The sequence below is a fragment of the Scyliorhinus torazame genome, chromosome 10 (assembly GCF_047496885.1).
Source record: "Scyliorhinus torazame isolate Kashiwa2021f chromosome 10, sScyTor2.1, whole genome shotgun sequence".
NCBI classification, from domain to species: Eukaryota; Metazoa; Chordata; class Chondrichthyes; order Carcharhiniformes; family Scyliorhinidae; genus Scyliorhinus; species Scyliorhinus torazame.
The window spans coordinates 30391411-30410759 of NC_092716.1; the positions used below are offsets into that span (position 1 = coordinate 30391411).

General features: G+C 50.2%; 1 protein-coding gene across 1 annotated transcript in view; it reads left to right on the top strand.

Annotated features, from left to right (window-relative positions):
- The window catches only part of LOC140384794 (cadherin-13-like), a 169119-nt gene that overhangs the window by 9525 nt on the left and 140245 nt on the right, over nucleotides 1–19349 (top strand). The window contains exon 3 of the mRNA XM_072466784.1: nucleotides 10805–10855. Within this exon, the coding sequence (XP_072322885.1) occupies nucleotides 10805–10855 (51 nt within the window). The remainder of the gene's footprint in view (nucleotides 1–10804; nucleotides 10856–19349) is intronic.

Here is a 19349-nt window from a genome sequence, read left to right on the forward strand (position 1 = left end):
GCCGAGTGGCCGACGAGTTTGGCCCAGTCCCGCCGGCGTGGATTACTCAGGTCCCATACGGCGGGACCTGGAAGGTAAGTGTGCGGGGGCCGTCCTGGAGGGGGGGGGTGCGGGGGTATCTGACCCCGGGGATGCGGGGGCCCCACGGTGGCCTAGCCCGCGATCAGGGCCTACCGATCGGCGGGCGGGCTGGTTCCATGGGGTCCTACTTTGCGCCACGCTGGGCCCCTGCAGGGTTCTGCCATATTGCCCGGGGGCCAGCACGGGGAAGGGAACCCCCGCGCATGCATGGAAATACAGCGGTCATTCCGCGCATGCGCAGGAATATGCCGGCCGTTCCGCGTATGCGTGGACTTGCGCGGGCCTTTCCCCGCCGGCTGGAGCTGCGGGGACAACTCGGGCGGCAAACTAGCACCCTAGAAAGGTGAGAATTCCTCACTTTCGGGGGCCGTTGACCCAAAGTCGTTGGCGCCGGTTTCCATGCCAGCATGAGGACTTAGCCCCATTTTTAGAGAATCACGCCCCGTGCGTCTGAGATGGACACTCATGGTGCCTCCCAGCATTGGTGAGTTAGCTTTGGGCCACAACTGGCGTCTGCAGCTCACTGATAGTAAACCAATGACTTCTGCGATTCAAGTTTCTCAGGGCCTACCATTGGCCTCATGAAGCATCTGCACTAGAAGTGCATCTCAGCTCAGGAATGATCCAATTTCTAGGCCTGAATCTCAAGATTCGATTCTTCAAAATCAGCTATGGCCTTGGGAAATAACACAAGAAGTAGGAGCAGGAGTGGACCAAATGGTCCGTCGAGCCTGTTACACCATTCAGTACGATCAGGGCTGATCCTGGGCTTCAGCTCCATTTTCTCACCTGCTACTCATATCCCTTGATCCCCTGAGACACCAAAAATCTCTCAACCCAGCCTTGAATGTGTTCAATGATGGAGTATTCATAACCCTCTGGGGTAGAGAACTCCTAAGGTTTACAACCCTGTCAATGAAGTGATTTCTCCTCATCTCCGCCCCATACCGGCCTCGCCGAACAGGCGCCGGAATGTGGCGACTAGGGGCTTTTCACAGTAACTTCATTGAAGTCTACTCGTGACAATAAGCGATTATTATGATTATAAATGTTCGGCCCCTGATCCTGCAACTGTGACTTCGTGCTTTAGATTCCCCAAACAATCTCTCAGCACCTAAACTATCAGTCCCCTTCAGATTTTCGTAGGTTTAAATGAGACTGCTTCTCATACTTCTAAACTCCAGGAAATATAAGCCCAATTTACTCAGCCGCTCATCATAGGACAACCCCCCCATGCTCGGAACAATTTAGTGAACCTTCACTGTACTGCCTCATATCCAAGTATATCCTTTCTTAAAATAAATCATGACTGTTCTTCCTGGCAACTGGACTTAATGTTGAACTGGCACAAGAACAGGATAAAGGAGGAGGTGATGGTTTAGTAGTAAAGTCACTGGACTACCTGACCTGTCAGGCCTACATGTAACTGCAGACCCAATGTGGTTGACACATATCTGTCCTCTGAAATGGCCAGCAAGCCACTCAGTTGTATTAAACCTCTACAAAGTCTAAAAGGAGTGAAAACGGATGGACCATCTGGCATTGGCCGGGGAAGAGTTAACAGCAAATCCAACTCTCTTGACCCTGTAAAGGTGTCCTTCAAAACACCTGGCGCATTGTGCCAAAATGGGAGAGCTTCCCCATAAATTAGTCGAGCAATGTCCTGACATTGTCTTTAAGATATGCTTCCGAGAGAATGGCTATGTCCCAAACACCACCATCACCAGAGGTGGCAGCATCGCGGTATAAAGTTGGGAGAGAGTTGGCCTGGGAATCCTCAACATTGCCTTTGGACGCCATGAAGTATCATGGCATCAGGTCAGCCATAGGCAAGGAAACCTTGTGATGATTATAACCTACCACCTGCGATCAGCTGATGAATCAGTACTCCTTCATGTTGAACACCAATTGGAAGAAGCAGTGAAGGTGGCCAGGGCACAGAAGATACTCTAGGTTTGGGAATTTAATGTCCATCACTGAGAGTAGCTCAGTAACACCACTACTGACAAAGCTGACCAGATCCTAAAGGACATAGCTGCTGGATTGGATTGGTGGCAGGTGTGAGGGAATCAGCAAAGGGCAACAACTTATCTGACCTCATCATCACCATTCTACCTGTTACAGATGCATCTGTTCATGGCAGTACTGGGAGGAATAACCATCGCACAGTCCTTGTGGAGACGAAGTTCTGTCTTCACATTGAGGATATCCTCCAACGTGCTGTGTAGCACCAGCACCATCAATGAGAGGGGGCCGATTTAGCTCAGTTGGCTAGATTGCTGATTCATGATGCAGAGTGAGGCCAGCAGCGCAGGTTATTCATGAAGGCCACGCCTTCTCAACCTTGATCCTCAGGTTAAACCATCACCAGTCAGCTCTCCCCCTCAAAGGGCAAAGCAGCCTATGGTCATCTAGGACTATGGCCACTTTACCTTACCTTTAGATGCGAGAGATTTTGAACAGATATAGCAACTCAAAACTGGGTATCCATGAGGCGCTGGCGGCCTCTCAGTAGCAGCAGATTTCTATTCAACCACAGTCTGTAACCTCATGACCCGGCAGATCTACCACTCTAGTTCAATGAGGAATGCAGGAGGGCATGCCAGCAGCAGTACCAGGATTACCTAAAAATAAGGTGTTAACCCGGTGAACCTGCAGCACATAATTACTTGCATGCAAAACAGTGGAATCAGCTTTTATAGACAGGGCCAAGCAATTCTACAACCAGTGGATCAGATCTAAGCTCTGCAGTTCATTCGCTTTGCCTTCATTCTAACGACATCCAGTCCTGAATGGTGGTGGACAATTAAGTAACTAACAGGGGGAGGAGGCTCCACGTATACTCTCATCCTCAATGATGGGGGAGTCTAGGACATCTATGCAAAAGACAAGGCTGAAGCAATAGCAACTATCTTCAGCCAGCTGAGTATCACAAATGCCAGTCTTCAGCCACAAGAAATCCTAAAGCCCCTGGATACTGCAAAGGCTATGGGCCCTGAGAGTATCCCGACAACAGTACTGAAGACTTGTATTCCAGAACTAGCTGTGTCCCAAGCCAAGTTGTTCCAGTACAGCTACAACACTGGTATGTACCCGACAATGTGGAAAATTGCCCAGGTATGACTTGTCCATAAAAAGCAGGTCATATCCAACCCAGCTAGTTACCCTGTCAGTCTACTCTTGATCATTAACATAGTGATGAAAGGTGCAATTGATAATGCAATCAAAGTGGCATTTACTCACCAATAATCTTCTCAGTGACTTTCAAATTGTGTTCTCCCAGGGAGGGCCTCTCGGTTCCTGATCTCATTACTGCCTTGGTCCAACATGGATTAAAAAATGAACAAAAGAGATGAGTTGAGTGACGGCTCTTGATCGCCATGTTGCATTTTACCACGTTTGGTATCAAGGAGCCAACTGAAATCAATAGGAATCGAGGGAAAACTCTCCACTGGTTGGAGTCATATGATGTTATTGGAGGTCATAGTCCTGGTACATCACTGCAGTGGTTCCTCAAAGTAGTGTCCAAGGCCCAACCATCTTCAATTGCTTCATCAATGACCTTCCCTCCACCATTAGGTCAGAAGTGAGGATGTTTGCGGATGTTTACACAATGTTCAGCACCATTCACTCCTCCGCAGCCACTGAAGCAGTCTGTGTTCATATGAAGCAAGACCTGAATAATATTCAGGCTTGCGCTGACTCACGGCAAGTCACATTTATGCCACACAATTGCCAGGCAATGCCATCTCCAACAAGAGAGAATCTAACAATCCCCTCCTGATATTCAATGGCATTAACATCGCTGGTTCCCTCAATATCAACATCCTTTGGGGGTTACCATTGACCAGGAGCTTCACTGGACCAGTCATATAAATACTGTGGCTGCAAGAGCAGGTCAGAGGAATTCTGCAGAGAGTAACTCCCCAAAGCCCATCTACCATCTTCAAGGCAAAAGTTAGGAGTGATAGAATACACTCCACTTGACTGAATGAGTGCAGCTCCAACAACATTATTTTGGACAAAGTAACTTGCTTGATTGGCATCTTTAACATCCACCCCCTCCGCCACTGACTCACAGTGGCAGCAGTGTGTACCGTCTACAATATGCACTGCGGAAACTCGCCAAGGCACTTTTGACAGATGTTTCCAAACCTGCGACCTCTAACCCTGTAAGAACAAGGGCAGCAGATGCATGGGAACACCACCACCTGCAAATTCCCTTCCAAGTCACTCACCAACCTGACAAGGAACTACATCACCATTCCTTTAGTTTTCCTGGGTCAAAGTCTTGGAATCCCCTTCCTTACAGCACTGCGAATGCACCTACACCGCATGGAGTGCAGCCGTTCAAGAAGATAATGCACCACCACCTTCACCAGAGCCATCATGGATGGGCAATAAATGCAGGTCTAGCCAGCAACACCCACATCCCATGAACAAATGTTTTAAAAATTACAGTGAGACATAAGCGAGAATGATCTTAGAAATCTGTGAATGTGCTATCTCTGTTGTGTTCCTGTGGGAGACCATTTATATGTTGGAACAGTGAAAGGAATCTAATATTGCTCCCGTGGTTACCAGCGATTTACAACAGTAGTCTGGAGAATTACAGACTTCTGTTAGCTTTGCCTTTGCCTGCCAAGCTAGATGTCCAATGGTGCAGCTGATGGCTCTCGCAATGGCTGGCAGGTTAATATTGTTCAATATCTTACCATTTGTAGTGGGTGATTCCTCAAACAATGCAGACCATGGGCGGGATTCTCCAATCCCCGCCGGGTCGGAGAATTGCCGGGGGGCGGCGTGAATCCTGCCCCCGCCGGCTGCCATATTCTCCGGCGCCGGGGTTTTGGCGGGGATCGCGCCACGCCGGTAGGCCCCCCGCAATGGGCCGAGTGGCCGCCTGTTTTCGGCGGGTCCCGCCGGCGTAAATCACAACAGGTCCTTACCAGCGGGACCTGGCTCCACAGGCGGCCTGCAGAGTCCTCGGGGGGGGGGGGGCATCTGGCCCCGGGGGGATTCCCCCCGGTGGCCTGGCGACCGGAGCCCACCGATCCGCGGCCGGCCTGTGCTGTGGGGGCACTCTTACTCTCCGCACCAGCCGCTGCCAACCTCCGCCATGGCCAGTGCAGAGAAGAACCCCCCTGCGCATGCGCTGGGATGACGCCGGCACATGCTGGCGCTCCCCCACATGCGCCAAATCGCGTCGGCCGACGGAGGCTCTTCGGCGTCGCTTGGCGTGGCACCAAGCCAGCTGGCGCGGCGCCAAACACTCCGCCGCCGACCTAGCGGCTGAACGTGCGGAGGATTCCGCACCTTCGGGGCGGCCCGACGCCGGAGTGGTTCACGCCACACCTCGGTGCCGGAGTAGCCCACCCCGCCGGTTCGCGGAGAATCCCGCCCCATATGTTTCAATCTCCAAGCACAACACGCAGGCTATTTTGTAGCCTGATTCAGAATGCTCCCGATGGATTTTTTCTCTATATTGTGGAACACGGACTCATCAGCGCCTTCACACAACAGGATACCAACCAATGAAACCAGGAATTTAGTCTTTTCTCATCACCCCCCCCCACGCCCCCACCCCCCCACCCCCTCACACTTCAGGTGACTGGATGTGAAAGTTGTCTGTAAAGCTGGTAGAGTGAGGAGAAAGCTCGTGCACGGCACATATTTATTGCTTGTTGCAGGCCTAGTAATGCGGATTATAAAAGAATCAAAGAGATTTTGTTAAGCCGTATTCCTCATGTGGCATGCAACAAATGGCGGACGAGAGAGTTTTCGCCTGCCGTAGAATCCACATTGTGGAAAGATAAAATTACTTCCAAGGCTGAGAACATAGAACATTACAGCGCAGTACAGGCCCTTCGGCCCTTGATGTTGCGCCGACCTGTGAAACCACTCTAAAGCCCATCTACATTATTCCCTTATCATCCATATGTTTATCCAGTGACCATTTAAATGCCCTTAATGTTGGCGAGTCCACTACTGTTGCAGGCGGGGCATTCCACGCCCTTACTACTCTCAGTAAAGAACCTACCTCTGACATCAAACTTATATCTATCTCCCCTCAATTTAAAGCTATGTCCCCTTGTGCTAGACATCACCATCCGAGGAAAAAGGCTCTCACTGTCCACCCTATCCAATCCTCTGATCATCTTGTATGCCTCAATTAAGTCACCTCTTAACCTTCTTCTCTCTAACGAAAACAGCCTCAAGTCCCTCAGCCTTTCCTCATAAGATCTTCCCTCCATACCAGGCAACATCCTGGTAAATCTGCTCTGCACCCTTTCCAATGCTTCCACATCCTTCCTATAATGCGGCGACCAGAACTGTACGCAATACTCCAAATGCGGCCGCACCAGAGTTTTGTACAGCTGCAACATGACCTCATGGCTCCGAAACTCAATGCCTCTACCAATAAAAGCTAACACACCGTCCGCCTTCTTAACAACCCTATCAACTTGGGTGGCAACTTTCAGGGATCTATGTACATGGACACCGAGATCTCTCTGCTCATCCACACTACCAAGAATCTTACCATTAGCCCAGTACTCTGTATTCCTGTTACTCCTTCCAAAATGAATCACCTCACACTTTTCTGCATTAAACTCCATTCGCCATCTCTCAGCCCAGCTCTGCAGCTTATCTATGTCCCTCTGTAACTTGTAACATCCTTCCGCACTGCCCACAATTCCACCGACTTTAGTGTCATCTGCAAATTTACTCACCCATCCTTCTACGCCCTCGTCCAGGTCATTTATAAAAATGACAAACAGCAGTGGCCCCAAAACAGATCCTTGTGGTACACCACTAGTAACTGAACTCCAGGCTGAACATTTCACATCAACCACCACCCTCTGTCTTCTTACAGCTAGCCAATTTCGGATCCAAACTGCTAAATCACCCTGAATCCCATGCCTCTGTATTTTCTGCAATAGCCTACCATGGGGAATTTTATCAAACGCTTTACTGAAATCCATATACACCACATCAACTGCTTTACCCTCATCCACCTGTTTGGTCACCTTCTCAAAGAACTCAATAAAGTTTGTGAGGCACGACCTACCCTTCACGAATCCGTGTTGACTATTCATAATCAAATTATTCCTTTCTGGATGATTATAAATCCTATCTCTTATAAATCTTTCCAAGACTTTGCCCACAACAGAAGTAAGGCTCACTGGTCTATAGTTACCGGGGTTGTCTCTACTCCCCTTCTTGAACAAGGGGACAACATTTGCTATCCTTCAGTCTTCTGGCACTATTCCTGTAGACAATGACGACATAAAGATCAAAGCCAAAAGCTCAGCAATCTCCTCCCTAGCTTCCCAGAGAATCCTAAGATAAATCCCATCCGGCCCAGGGGACTTATCTATTTTCACACTTTCCAGAATTGCTAACACCTCCTCCTTATGAATCTCAAGCCCTTCTAGTCTAGTAGCCTGTATCTCAGTGTTCTCCTCGACAACATTGTCTTTTTCCTGTGTGAATATTGACAAAAAATATTCATTTAGCACCTCTCCTATCTCCTCGGAGTCCACGCATAACTTCCCGCTACTGTCCTTGGCTGGCCCTACCCTTAACCTAGTCATTCTTTTATTCCTGACATACCTATAGAAAGCTTTAGGGTTATCCTTGATCCTACCTGCCAAAGACTTCTCATGTCCCCTCCTGGCTCTTTGCTCTCTCTTTAGGTCCTTCCTAGCTAACTTGTAACTCTCACGCACCCTAACTGAACCTTCACATAGAATTTACAGTGCAGAAGGAGGCCATTCGGCCCATCGAGTCTGCACCGGCTCTTGGAAAGAGCACCCTACCCAAGGTCAACACCACCACCCTAGCCCCATAGCCCAGTAACCCCACCCAACACTAAGGGCAATTTTGGACACTTAAGGGCAATTTATCATGGCCAATCCACCTAACCTGCACATCTTTGGACTGTGGGAGGAAACCGGAGCACCCGGAGGAAACCCACGCACACACGGGGAGGATGTGCAGACTCCGCACAGACAGTGACCCAAGCCGGAATCGAACCTGGGACCCTGGAGCTCATCTATCTTTACATAAGCCTCCTTCTTCCTCTTGACAAGTGATTCAACTACTTTTGTAAAGCACGGTTGCCTCGCTCGACCATTTCCTCTCTGCCTGACAGGTACATACTTATCAAGGACACGCGGTAGCTGTTCCTTGAACAAGCTCCACATTTCAATTGTGCCCATCCCCTGCAGTTTCCTTCCCCATCCTATGCATCCTAAGTATTGCCTCATCGCATCATAATTGCCTTTCCCCCAGTTATAACTCTTGTCCTGCGGTATATACCTATCCCTTTCCATCGCTATAGTAAACGTAACCGAATTGTGGTCATTATCACCAAAGTGCTCACGGACCTCCAAATCTAACACCTGTCCTGGTTCATTACCCAGTACCAAATCCAATGTGGCCTCATCTCTTGTTGGCCTATGTAGCGCACAAAGACTCACGAGAGACGAATAGAGATGTAGTCGATGAGGCTTTATTAAGCGTGACTTGTTCCCCGCAGTTCAGTAGCTGACTGGCCTGCGGGGGAGAACTCCAGGTTCTTATACTCCGCCTTCAGGGCGGAGCTAGAGGTCAACAGCCAACCAGGACCCGGGATCTGTCAGCCAATGACATCACGGCTTCACAGTCCCACATGACCCCTAATGCATACTACCACATTCACCCCTTGTTAAAAATGAACCCGGCGGGGTGGTGCTTCGTATGGTGGTAAGGGTTTACAAGGCTGGTCCTGGGAGGAAAACTTTTGCATGTCATCACAGCATGTACAGAGGGTTTTTTTTGTTTTGAACTATTTACAGTAAAAGGGGGAAAAGGAAAACGTTCTTGTTACAGTCCACAATATAGTAGTGTTACATTGATGCCACAAGTCGGTCGGGCGGTCTGGTCGTCCTCGTCGATCGCCTCGGCCCCGGTGGTGGTGCTTGTTCCCGTGTTGTCGTCTCCGGGAGCCTTACGGTTTCTGCTTCCGCTTCACTTCTGGTCGGACCTGGGAGGAGGACCGATCCCCCCGGGAAGGGGGCGCTCGCGGGGTGCGCCGGTGGCAGGGAGGGGGTGATTGGTGTCGGGGGGGTGTGCGTGTTGCCGGCGGGCGCCAGATCTCGCAGGGAGACCGTGTCCTGTCGGCCGTCGGGGTACTCCACGTAAGCATACTGCGGGTTCGCGTGGAGGAGGCGAACCCTCTCGACCAACGGGTCCGACTTGTGCGCCCGCACATGTTTTCGGAGCAGGATGGGTCCTTGGACCGCCAGCCAGGTCGGCAGCGACGCTCCAGAGGAGGACTTCCTGGGGAAGACAAGGAGGCGCTCATGAGGCGTTTGGTTAGTGCTAGTACACAGTAGCGACCGGATGGAGTGGAGAGCGTCCGGAGGACCTCCTGCCACCATGAAACTGGGAGGTCCCTGGACCGTAGGGCCAGTAGGACGGTCTTCCAGACCATGCCGTTCTCCCTCTCTACTTGCCCGTTCCCCCGGGGGTTGTAGCTGGTCGTCCTGCTCGAGGCTATACCGTTGATATATCGGGGAGATTGTGCAAACGCCACACGGATAGTGACCCAGAGCCGGGATCGTACCTGGGATCTCGGCGCCGTGAGGCAGCAGGCTAACCACTGCACCACCGTGCTGCCTAAATTGGCTCATTAATGAGCCTGTTGTGAATGGGCAGGTCACTTGCATAGGCCCCTTCCCATCTCCATCTTAATTTTGTGCCATTCTCTCATTACCAGCAGATTGATACACAGCCTCTTCTAGGAGACCCAGCCACCATTTTCCCTGCCGTGATAGGCTGTATTACATTCTGCCCATTGTATCTTTAACTCATGTCAGCCATGGTTCCTAGCCAACAGGAAACATGAAGCAGGTGAAAACGGACTTAATCCATGGGGTAGGTGCTTTTATAGCACTGCTTGTGGGCCAAGAGGATCGGGAGTGTTTCCTCCAAAATCAACACGCTACCAGACAAAACCCTACAGTGATCTATCTGCTTCGAAGGCGGCATGGTGGCGCATTGGTTAGCACGGTTGCCTCACGGCGCCGAGGACCCGGGTTCAATCCCGGCCCTGGGTCACTGTCCGGGTGGAGTTTGCACATTCTCCCCATGTCTGCATGGGTCTCACGCCCACAACAAAAAATTGTGTAGGCTAGGTGGATTGGCCACGCTAAATTGCCCCTTAATTGGGAAAAAAAGAATTGAGTACTCGAAATGTATATTCAAAAAAAAGATCTATCTGCTTCTGTGAAACCATCTGCCTGTCCCCTGCCTCTGACTTCATTTTGATACCCCTCAACCTTTCCTCCCATCACCACCAGCTGCCTCCACCCCTGCCCAACCATGATTGCAACTTCCTCTTTCCGATCATCTCTGTCCCAATCAGAATGTCCCACCCTGCACCACTTCTCCCATAATCCTCCCACAAGAAATACCTGCTCTCCTGTCTGTGGCCTTGTGTTGCTGGTTCTCCTGCCTCACAGGCCTTCAGCATGTTAATGAGACTGCCTGCATTAGGAAACCAAGAGAAAATAAAATCAAACAAATGGGAACCCATTCTCCTGTGTCTCCCAATCATAAAACAACGTCCCCACATGGAAAGCACCCCCAGGCTAAAATCCAAACTCAAAGAAATTACTTTGTTCCCTCCTGGTCCTCAAGCGCTGGTCTTAAATTGAACAAAACCTTTGATTGACAGGCTTGGCTTCCAGTCAAGCAGAGAGCTAGTAGATTAAGACCACGGGTACAGGTAAGTAGAATGAATGGGATAAAAACAAATAAGTTCAATCCTTACTGGCACTCTGGGTCCTAAGAAAGATTTTAGGCATAACATGAAGCAAATATATTCTATATTTGATCATTTTCCCCATTAAATGACTTCCTGTGCAATAACCGTTAGCTCAAAAATGTAGGGCTTTTCTGTGGGCCAATTAAATTCTTTCACTTAATAGTCTTAAACTGGGAATCCTTTTTATATCCTGCAGTGATTACTTATCAATAAGGAATGGGAGATATTCTCATTAAAGCACGCATTTTCTTCATGAAGTGAAACCACTGTGAAAACTCTCTTTAGCCACGTTGAACCAAATATTGGGATTTTGTTTTATGTGTGCGAGAAAGTTTAATTTGTTTTTGCTTTTAAACTTAGAACATGATTATCTGACAAGTAATCGGAACAAAAGGTGCAGTTAATGTGGAGAGGGCTTTGCTAAATAGGTTTGAGTCCAATTCCCTGCAGATCAGCATTTTGGGTGTAATGCTGGTTGGGCTGGTTTAGCTCACTGGGCTAAATCGCTGGCTTTTAAAGCAGACCAAGGCAGGCCAGCAGCACGGTTCAATTCCCGTACCAGCCTCCCCGAACAGGCGCCGGAATGTGGCGACTAGGGGCTTTTCACAGTAACTTCATTGACGCCAGCTCGTGACAATAAAGCAATTTTCATTTCGTTTCATCCTTTTTTCCAATTAAGGGGCAATTTAGCCTGGCCAATCCACCCACCCTGCACATTTGGGTTGTGGGAGTGAGACGCATGCAGGCACGGGGAGAATATGCAAACTCCACACAGGCAGAGACCTGGGTCCTCGGAGCTGTGATGCAGCAGTGCGAACCACTGCGGTGGGTATAATCCTTAATACATAAAGGAGGCTACATAATACTACGATCACAATAACAGGGACATTAGAGCTGTGCAAAGACTGCAATATATTAATTGGCGCAATCTAATGGAAAAATTTCGAAGTGTTATTTGGGATGGGTTTGCTGGCAGCTTTCTGCCGGCTCTGTTCCCCACCGCGATCTAATGACACTTAGTCACTTTTTGGGGCCCTGGGGAGTTCCTATCCGGTAAAGCTGATACCATGGGGAGGATTTAATGGCCGCGTTGCGCTTAAGCGAGAAAAGACGAGGCTGTTAAATCGCGGGAGAGGCCAAAATCGTGAACCCAGCCGTGTGCCGATCTGTTTGCGATCTAACCCGGCCTGCTCCCATTGGCGAAATTAGGATCCCGCCGTGGCATGGCGAGAAACCACTTAAGCCAATATCCATACAATTAACAGGAGAGACATCCTATCTAATGACCTTCTGTGATCTAACTGCCTCCCCAGCAAGTGGTCAAGCGGGCGCTAATTCATAGAATCATAGAATTTACAGTGCAGAAGGAGGCCATTCGCCCCATCGAGTCTGCACCGGCTCTTGGAAAGTACACCCTACCCAACCCCACACCAGCCAATCCCAGTAACCCCACTCAACCAACAATAAGGGCAATTTTGGACACTAAGGGCAATTTAGCATGGCCAATCCACCTAACCTGCACATCTTTGGACTGTGGGAGGAAACCGGAGCACCCGGAGGAAACCCACTCAGACACGGGGAGAATGTGCAGACTCCGCACAGACAGTGACCCAGCAGGGAATCGAACCTGGGACCCTGGCACTGTGAAGCAATTGTGCTATCCACTATGCTACCGTGCTGCCCTAATTAGTACTCCCTTTTCAAAAACGTTAAGCAGGCGGAAGGGCTACTGCAGGAACCTGAGGAGGTGAATAGCTATCTTCGCTCCCAGGCAATGGGCCCAGTGGTACTACGGTTGCTGCCCCGGTGCTCAGAGGGGGATGGGAGAACCCCCGGGGGGATAGCCCCAGTTGAGGGCTGCCATCTGTGGGGGGAGTGCATGGAATGGGGAGGTGGCGTTCATGGGCTGGGCTGCGGGGGGGGGTGGGGGGGGGGGGGGGTGGGGTGGGGGGGGGGGTTGCGGGCAGATGGGTGTCTCAGTGCCCATGGGTCCACCAAGCCAACCCATGGATTGCATGGTCCTGTTCCGGGGACAATCTCAGGCCCTACCCGCCTCCCTCAGCGACCTCCATACCTCCCACTGACCACAGAGGCCTCTGGCCATGCGACTGAAGGTTATTGCTAATTGGGAATTGGCAATCGTAGTTAAGTGAGCACTTCACACATCCCAACATCCCAAGTGGATCCCTGTGGGTGGGTGTGCCATGTAGCATGTGGAGGTTATTGCCCAGCATCACAATCAGTCCGTGAAGCCAAGGCTCTTTGCCCGAACACTGCGGGAGGCAACATCACAGACACAGTGGCCAACATCCGAACACCCAGAGGCTGGACCCCAGTGCCGGGTGCAACTAAACGACCAGAAGGAGGGTTTGTGCACCAGGAAGGGGACCAGTCCCGGTGCAGGTAATGTTATATATGGGTATCTGGGGCACAGGGTGTGGGGTCTGGAGAACAGGGGCCACAATTGTGGCAGAGGGTGCATGGGCAGGGCGTGACGGGTGGGCCGGGACCAATGGGGCGCCTGGAGGTTACAAAGTGGAAGTCACCGCTGGTTGCCAGTCTGTCACCATCTCCAATTCCTCACAGATAGTACACGGAATGGATGGTACCTTGGACGTCACGGAAGCTGCTCTCATGGTGCTGCTACCAGGCGAGATAGCCAGATGCCGGAGGAGGCGGTGGAAGCAGTGTCGACAGAGACTCGAGGTGGCAGCCCATGTTTATGGCCCTGCCCCAAATCATGAGGACCAGACCACCCATCAGGCCATTGAGGGACCCAGAGAGGGAGGCCGGTGACAATCCAAGGAGTACAAATGTCCCTGGCCTTTTGAACAGATGACAGACAGCTTACGCCGCAAGAGGCTTTGCCTCAACAAAGGGATGCTGCGGCACCTGTGCCATGTCCATGTGGAGGAGGTGGATACCTGCTTCCAGAGGTGGTCAAGGTTACCACAGCCCTGAACCTCGACTCCTCAGGAGCATTCCAGGGCTCGAGTCGGAACATGTGCAGCATCTCACAAGCTACAGCCCACAAATGCATCCGTGAAGTCACCAGGCAGCGAACTATAGAAACGTTGACATGGACCAAGCCAACCAGGATGCCCGGGCAGCTGGTTTCGCCGCCATCAACGGGATGTCCCAGGTTCAGGATCTAATAGATGGCACCATATTGCCATGCGCTCATCGGGCCATCAGGGAGTACCCTATGTAAACAGGAAGGGGTTCCACTCCCTGAACATCTTGTGCGACCACCACAGGAATATCATGCTAGGGACCCCCTGGGGAAATTGTTAGATGCCAGAGGCTGGTAGATCCCAGGTGGTTATGTCTAAGTAGGTTTAAAACGTCTGGGGCTTGGTCATGCCCATTGTTGGTGGGATCCTGATCTCTCCGCCTTGCAAGGTCTGGGTAGATTTCGGAAAGCATGCTGGCTGCCAGGAAGCCCATGGGAGACTTCTCCTGGCATCTACGGGCAGCACGGTAGCATTGTGGATAGCACAATTGCTTCACAGCTCCAGGGTCCCAGGTTCGATTCCGGCTTCGGTCACTGTCTGTGCGGAGTCTGCACATCCTCCCCGTGTGTGCGTGGGTTTCCTCCGGGTGCTCGGTTTCGTCCCACAGTCCAAAGATGTGCCGGTTAGGTGGATTGGTAATGATAAGAAATTGCCCTTAGTGTCCGAAATTGCCCTTAGTGTTATGGAAGTGTTGACCTTGGGTCGGGTGCTCTTTCCAAGAGCCGGTGCAGACTCGATGGGCCAAATGGCCTCCTTCTGCACTGTAAATTCTATGATCTATGATGATTTACCGGCTGCGTCGCGCTCCTGGTCATGTGCAATGCGACCAGTAGATCACACCCAACAAGGTTATCTTCAAAGTCAAAACCAACCCTGGGCCTTGAGTGCAAATTGGGTACGAAGACCAAAACTGACTGGAGGATGAAGATGAGCAAGCCTCCCTTGGCCAGGGACAGTCAGAATGTTTTTTCCATCTGTTTTCAGTTTGGACTATAGCTCCAGGTGCAGGTTACACCAATGCAACAGTTGTAGGATAACTGTATCTTTAAATAACAGTTACGCTTCAAAAGAACAAAGCAGAAAGCTGGCTATTTCAAATGTGTTGTGCAGGTTTACCCCCTCCCTTACTGCTTCAATTTTCTCTTGAACATGAAGGAAGGTTATGTTATAGCTTTTAAGCTCTGTGAACTTTATTTGATATCAGCTGAAAAATTCAAGGTTAAATCTCTTTGACAAAAATGAATATGTAATGATAAATTATTCATGCGTAATGTAGTATGCAATATAATTTTTCTCCCTAAGATTTCTTTATTTTCTCAGAAATTTCTGTCAAATTTTAGTTGTCGTGAGATCTAAATTGAAGTGAAAAACTAAAGAGGCCCTTCAAAGTCCACTTTGAATGTGAAATTACTAAACAAATAGAATTGTTTCGCCACTTAAATCGACGCATCATTCACAATCGAGATGGCCCACATAAAATATGTTGTCAATCCATTGCCTTCGCAATGTTCGACCAATTCCAAGTAGTGCAAAAAGGTACAGCAAGTTTATTTTTCTGTCATTCCAATGTGCGAAGGGCCCCAGTGCATTTGATGGCGGCTCATGCACAACCGTGCCACGCTGTTCCGGCTGCTGGCTGTGAGACGTGGGCTCATCAGAGGGGTGTACACAGGATAGCTGGTGGCAACTGTCGCTAGTCCATAGGATGGGACCAGGCTGTCACCCTGCGCCACCTCCCTGGGGTTCACCTCAGGATGGAGTGGCGGTTGGATCGAGCCCCGGCTGCTCCTGCATCATCTGTGTCTGCCCGATATCTGCACCTTGGTGGCGACGCCTTTAGCGATGCTCCTCAGTGATTGGGCCATGCTCTGCAGTGCCTCGGCCAATCCCATCTGAGATTGGGACATGTCCCTCAGCGCCTCATCAAGGTCAGCCTGGTACTGGGTCATGTCATCCAGCGAGTCGGACATTCTGCCGAGGCCCTCAGCCATGGCCGTCACCGACTGCGCCACACCTTGGGCGCCTCCACTAATGCTGCTGGCGTCGTGCACCAGGCTTTCCACTGGGGTCGCCACCCTAGCAGTGCTGGCCTTGGTGCCGCGCATTGCTGGCGACATCTCTTGCTCCCATAGCCTCTGGGATTCCTCCAATTGGCTATTGACCTGCTGGAGTGTCACTGACATTACCCTCTGAATGTCCCGGCCACTCCCTAACGTCTCCATCAGCTCCAGGATAGCATGTTCCATAGGCTCAACATCTGGCTGTGATCTAGCTGGGTCCTGGGATACAGCAGTCCTCCGATTGCAGTCTCGCCTTGGTTTTACTGCCTCCACCTGATGTGCATCAGCGGCTGTGTTCTGTGCTCACCAGATTGTGCCCCAGAAGCCTGACCACTACCCTTGCCCACTGAGGTGCCTGCCTCTGCACTGGTAGAGAGTGGAGACGGCAGCTGTAACGCATCGATTGTGGCATCCCCGGAGCTCTCCGCCTAGGGGAGGGGGCCACCCCAGATGCGCCAATGCTGTCGGCTGGAGAATAAACACATGGTCAGTGAGAGTGATGGGTCAGTCTGTATGGCATTACCAACTTAGGTTTGACAGTGGGGCCCGGTGAATCCTCACCTCTGCAGCATGCGCCGACCTCAGCATTGGTGACCGCTCTGTCCTCTGCCACACCCGTAACCTCCAGGGCCCGTTCATCAAATGTCATGAGGATTCTTATGACCGGCACCCCTTTGCCAGCCTGGGCCCTCGCCTGATGATTTTCGGACAGCTTCTCCTGCGGAGACAGAGATGGCGTCGATAACCGCATGTCCGGTTCACATTGGTTGGGGGCGGGGAGGGTGCGGAAGCAAGGTTTGGGGGGGGGTGGTGAAGGGAAGGGGGTGAAGGGAGGGGTGTTGAAGGGAGGAGGAAGTGGGGGATGAAGGGTGGGTTGTGGGGCAAATGGAGGGTTGGGGGGCTGGTCGCACGAGGGTGGGACAGTATGTTGGTGTCAACTCACGCATTCGGCCCAGTGTAGGCCGTTGACCTTCTTGCGGCACTGCTGACCTGCCCTCCTGGTCACGCTTCCCGTTGCTGGCATCCGCTGTCACTTCATCCCAGGCGGCACTGGCTGCCCTGTAGCTCACCTTCCGTGACCCTCGGGGAAACAGGGGATCCCTCTTGACCTCAACCACATCTAAGAGCCTCGCGGTCCGAGTGCCGGGAAGCTTGCGGCAGTTCCCGCTCGCTACCGCACTTAGAAACCTTTCCGGAGAATCGTGCCCAGTATCTTTTCAATTTTTCATTTGTCTATGGTTCAATTATAACTTTACTGAAATCGCTACTACCTTGTATTTTAGTTTGTTTATACCTTTGTCGCAGTATGTGATTGTTATATTGATCATAATCAAGAAGACAACTGTGCAAACAGAAATATGATTGAACACTGCTCGGGGAGGAGTTTAATAACACCTAACTGTAGGTTTATTTCAATTGATACAATTAATAAGGATTATTATCGTAATGTAGTAATTAAGTTGTCACCCAGGCAAATTATGCAGAATGTAAAACAGCTTGCATAAGTAGAAAATATTTTGCTGTCAAACATATTTCTGAATTAATTATTTATAAATGTTGTAAGCTTGCTGCTTCCATTACTGGAGCAAAGATTGGTGGGTGGAAATTGCTAGCATCTGAAGGCTGATGGAAATCCAAAGAGGTGGGTCCAAGGTCTTGTTGGTGTTGGTCCTCAGGACCTCACTGGTGAGGCAGAGGGTCTGGTTTGGCGGGGGCATGCCTGTAACCTGGTAGAGCCGGTGCTCCTCCTAACTGCACAGGAATGTACTTTATAAGAGAAAGAAATGCCTCCGTTTCTGATGGCAGCCACTAACTGGGCCACATCTATGTCATGATATTCAGATAAACATATCATGGTGCAAACACACATACACACTGATGGACAGATTAACGGACCAATCAACACACACGCAACATCACAGCCAATCACCAGTGAGAGCACACGCACTATAAAACGGGGAACACCACAGTTCCCGCTCATTCCAGCAGGAGACACCTCAGGGCACAGAGCTCACAGCGTGCCACTCAGACATACACCATGTGCTGAGTGCCTCTCTAAGATAGTGTTAGGGCTAGGTCCACAGGTTAACGGGTAAATTACGAACCACAGTCATAAGTTTACAGATGTTGTTATCAAGAGTAATATAACAGAGTTGTACCATTTACAACCATGTTGGTTCATCTGTATAGCGGAACACCCAACACGACAATCTACTGATGGACAATCCTGTTTCAGGAAGGAGTTCTTGAGCACGTATTATGGGGCCTAATGCTTGGTTCGGCTGGTTCCAGGATCACCTCTAGTGTTTCCCAAGTAAAATCAAATGGGACATCTTCCTGACACTGTTCAAGCACAGGGGGTTGACCACGAAATTAGACTCTTGTATCCCCATTGTCTCCCCAGAAAGTGGATCCAACCAAAATCTGATTTAAGCTTTTGGAAGCACAATATTTATCCAGCTCCTAGTTTCTATGTTTATGTCAATTGCTACGGATGAACAGATATGTAATATATTCTCTTCTCCTGTGGAGCTAACCTCTACTACTGACCTCTTACAATCAGTGGTATTTCTACTGGTCTTGCAATCAGTCACAACCTGACCTTTGCAACTGGAGCCTCAAAATATCTAGTTGTTATCCAACAGCATGAGGCTAGGGAAGATAAGGTTGATTGGTTATTGTCAGTTTGATGTGTTTAGACTGGAAGGGGACCAGGCTAATCAGCTATGTGCAGCATTTTGTAACAATTTATATTCTTCAAGAGACAGGGCATTGTCCAGAGCTACACTGACTAAGATAAAGCTGGTCGACCGTAAACAGTTTATCTCAACAATGCATTCTTACTAAATTATTTTGAAGATATCACTTCAGACTACGGAAGCTGAGCTGAGCACAGTTTACTCCAGTAACTGTATCATCGCCAGGTTAGATAACTAAAATTATACGCGCACCAAATCTTCATGGGTTCTTTCTTGAGCCTTCTTCATCCTGTCTATTCTTGCAGCAGCTGGATCTCCAGCTATCCATCTTACTCTGTTCCACTTGCTGAAAAGAGCCCACCATCTGGCCATTCTGGTATGTTTCTGACCACTCCTGCTCAATCCCCACTGAGGCCAGGAGCATGGAGGGTCAAATCGTAACTGCTTTCACGCAGCGCTCTTGCTGGACAAGGAGCATTAAAATCCCAGTGTATAAATTGGGGGAAGTAATCATACCAGCCATCTCATTTTACCCAGCATACGGCATGTACACTTGGCTGGGAGCTGGATGGTAGGATAACTGAATGGCCCAACAGTTGAGTGGAGTAGAACGGTAAATGTAAAAATGTAAATGTCCCCAGAGTCCCAGAGGCTGCTCCCCCCTGGTGACATTTGCATTTTT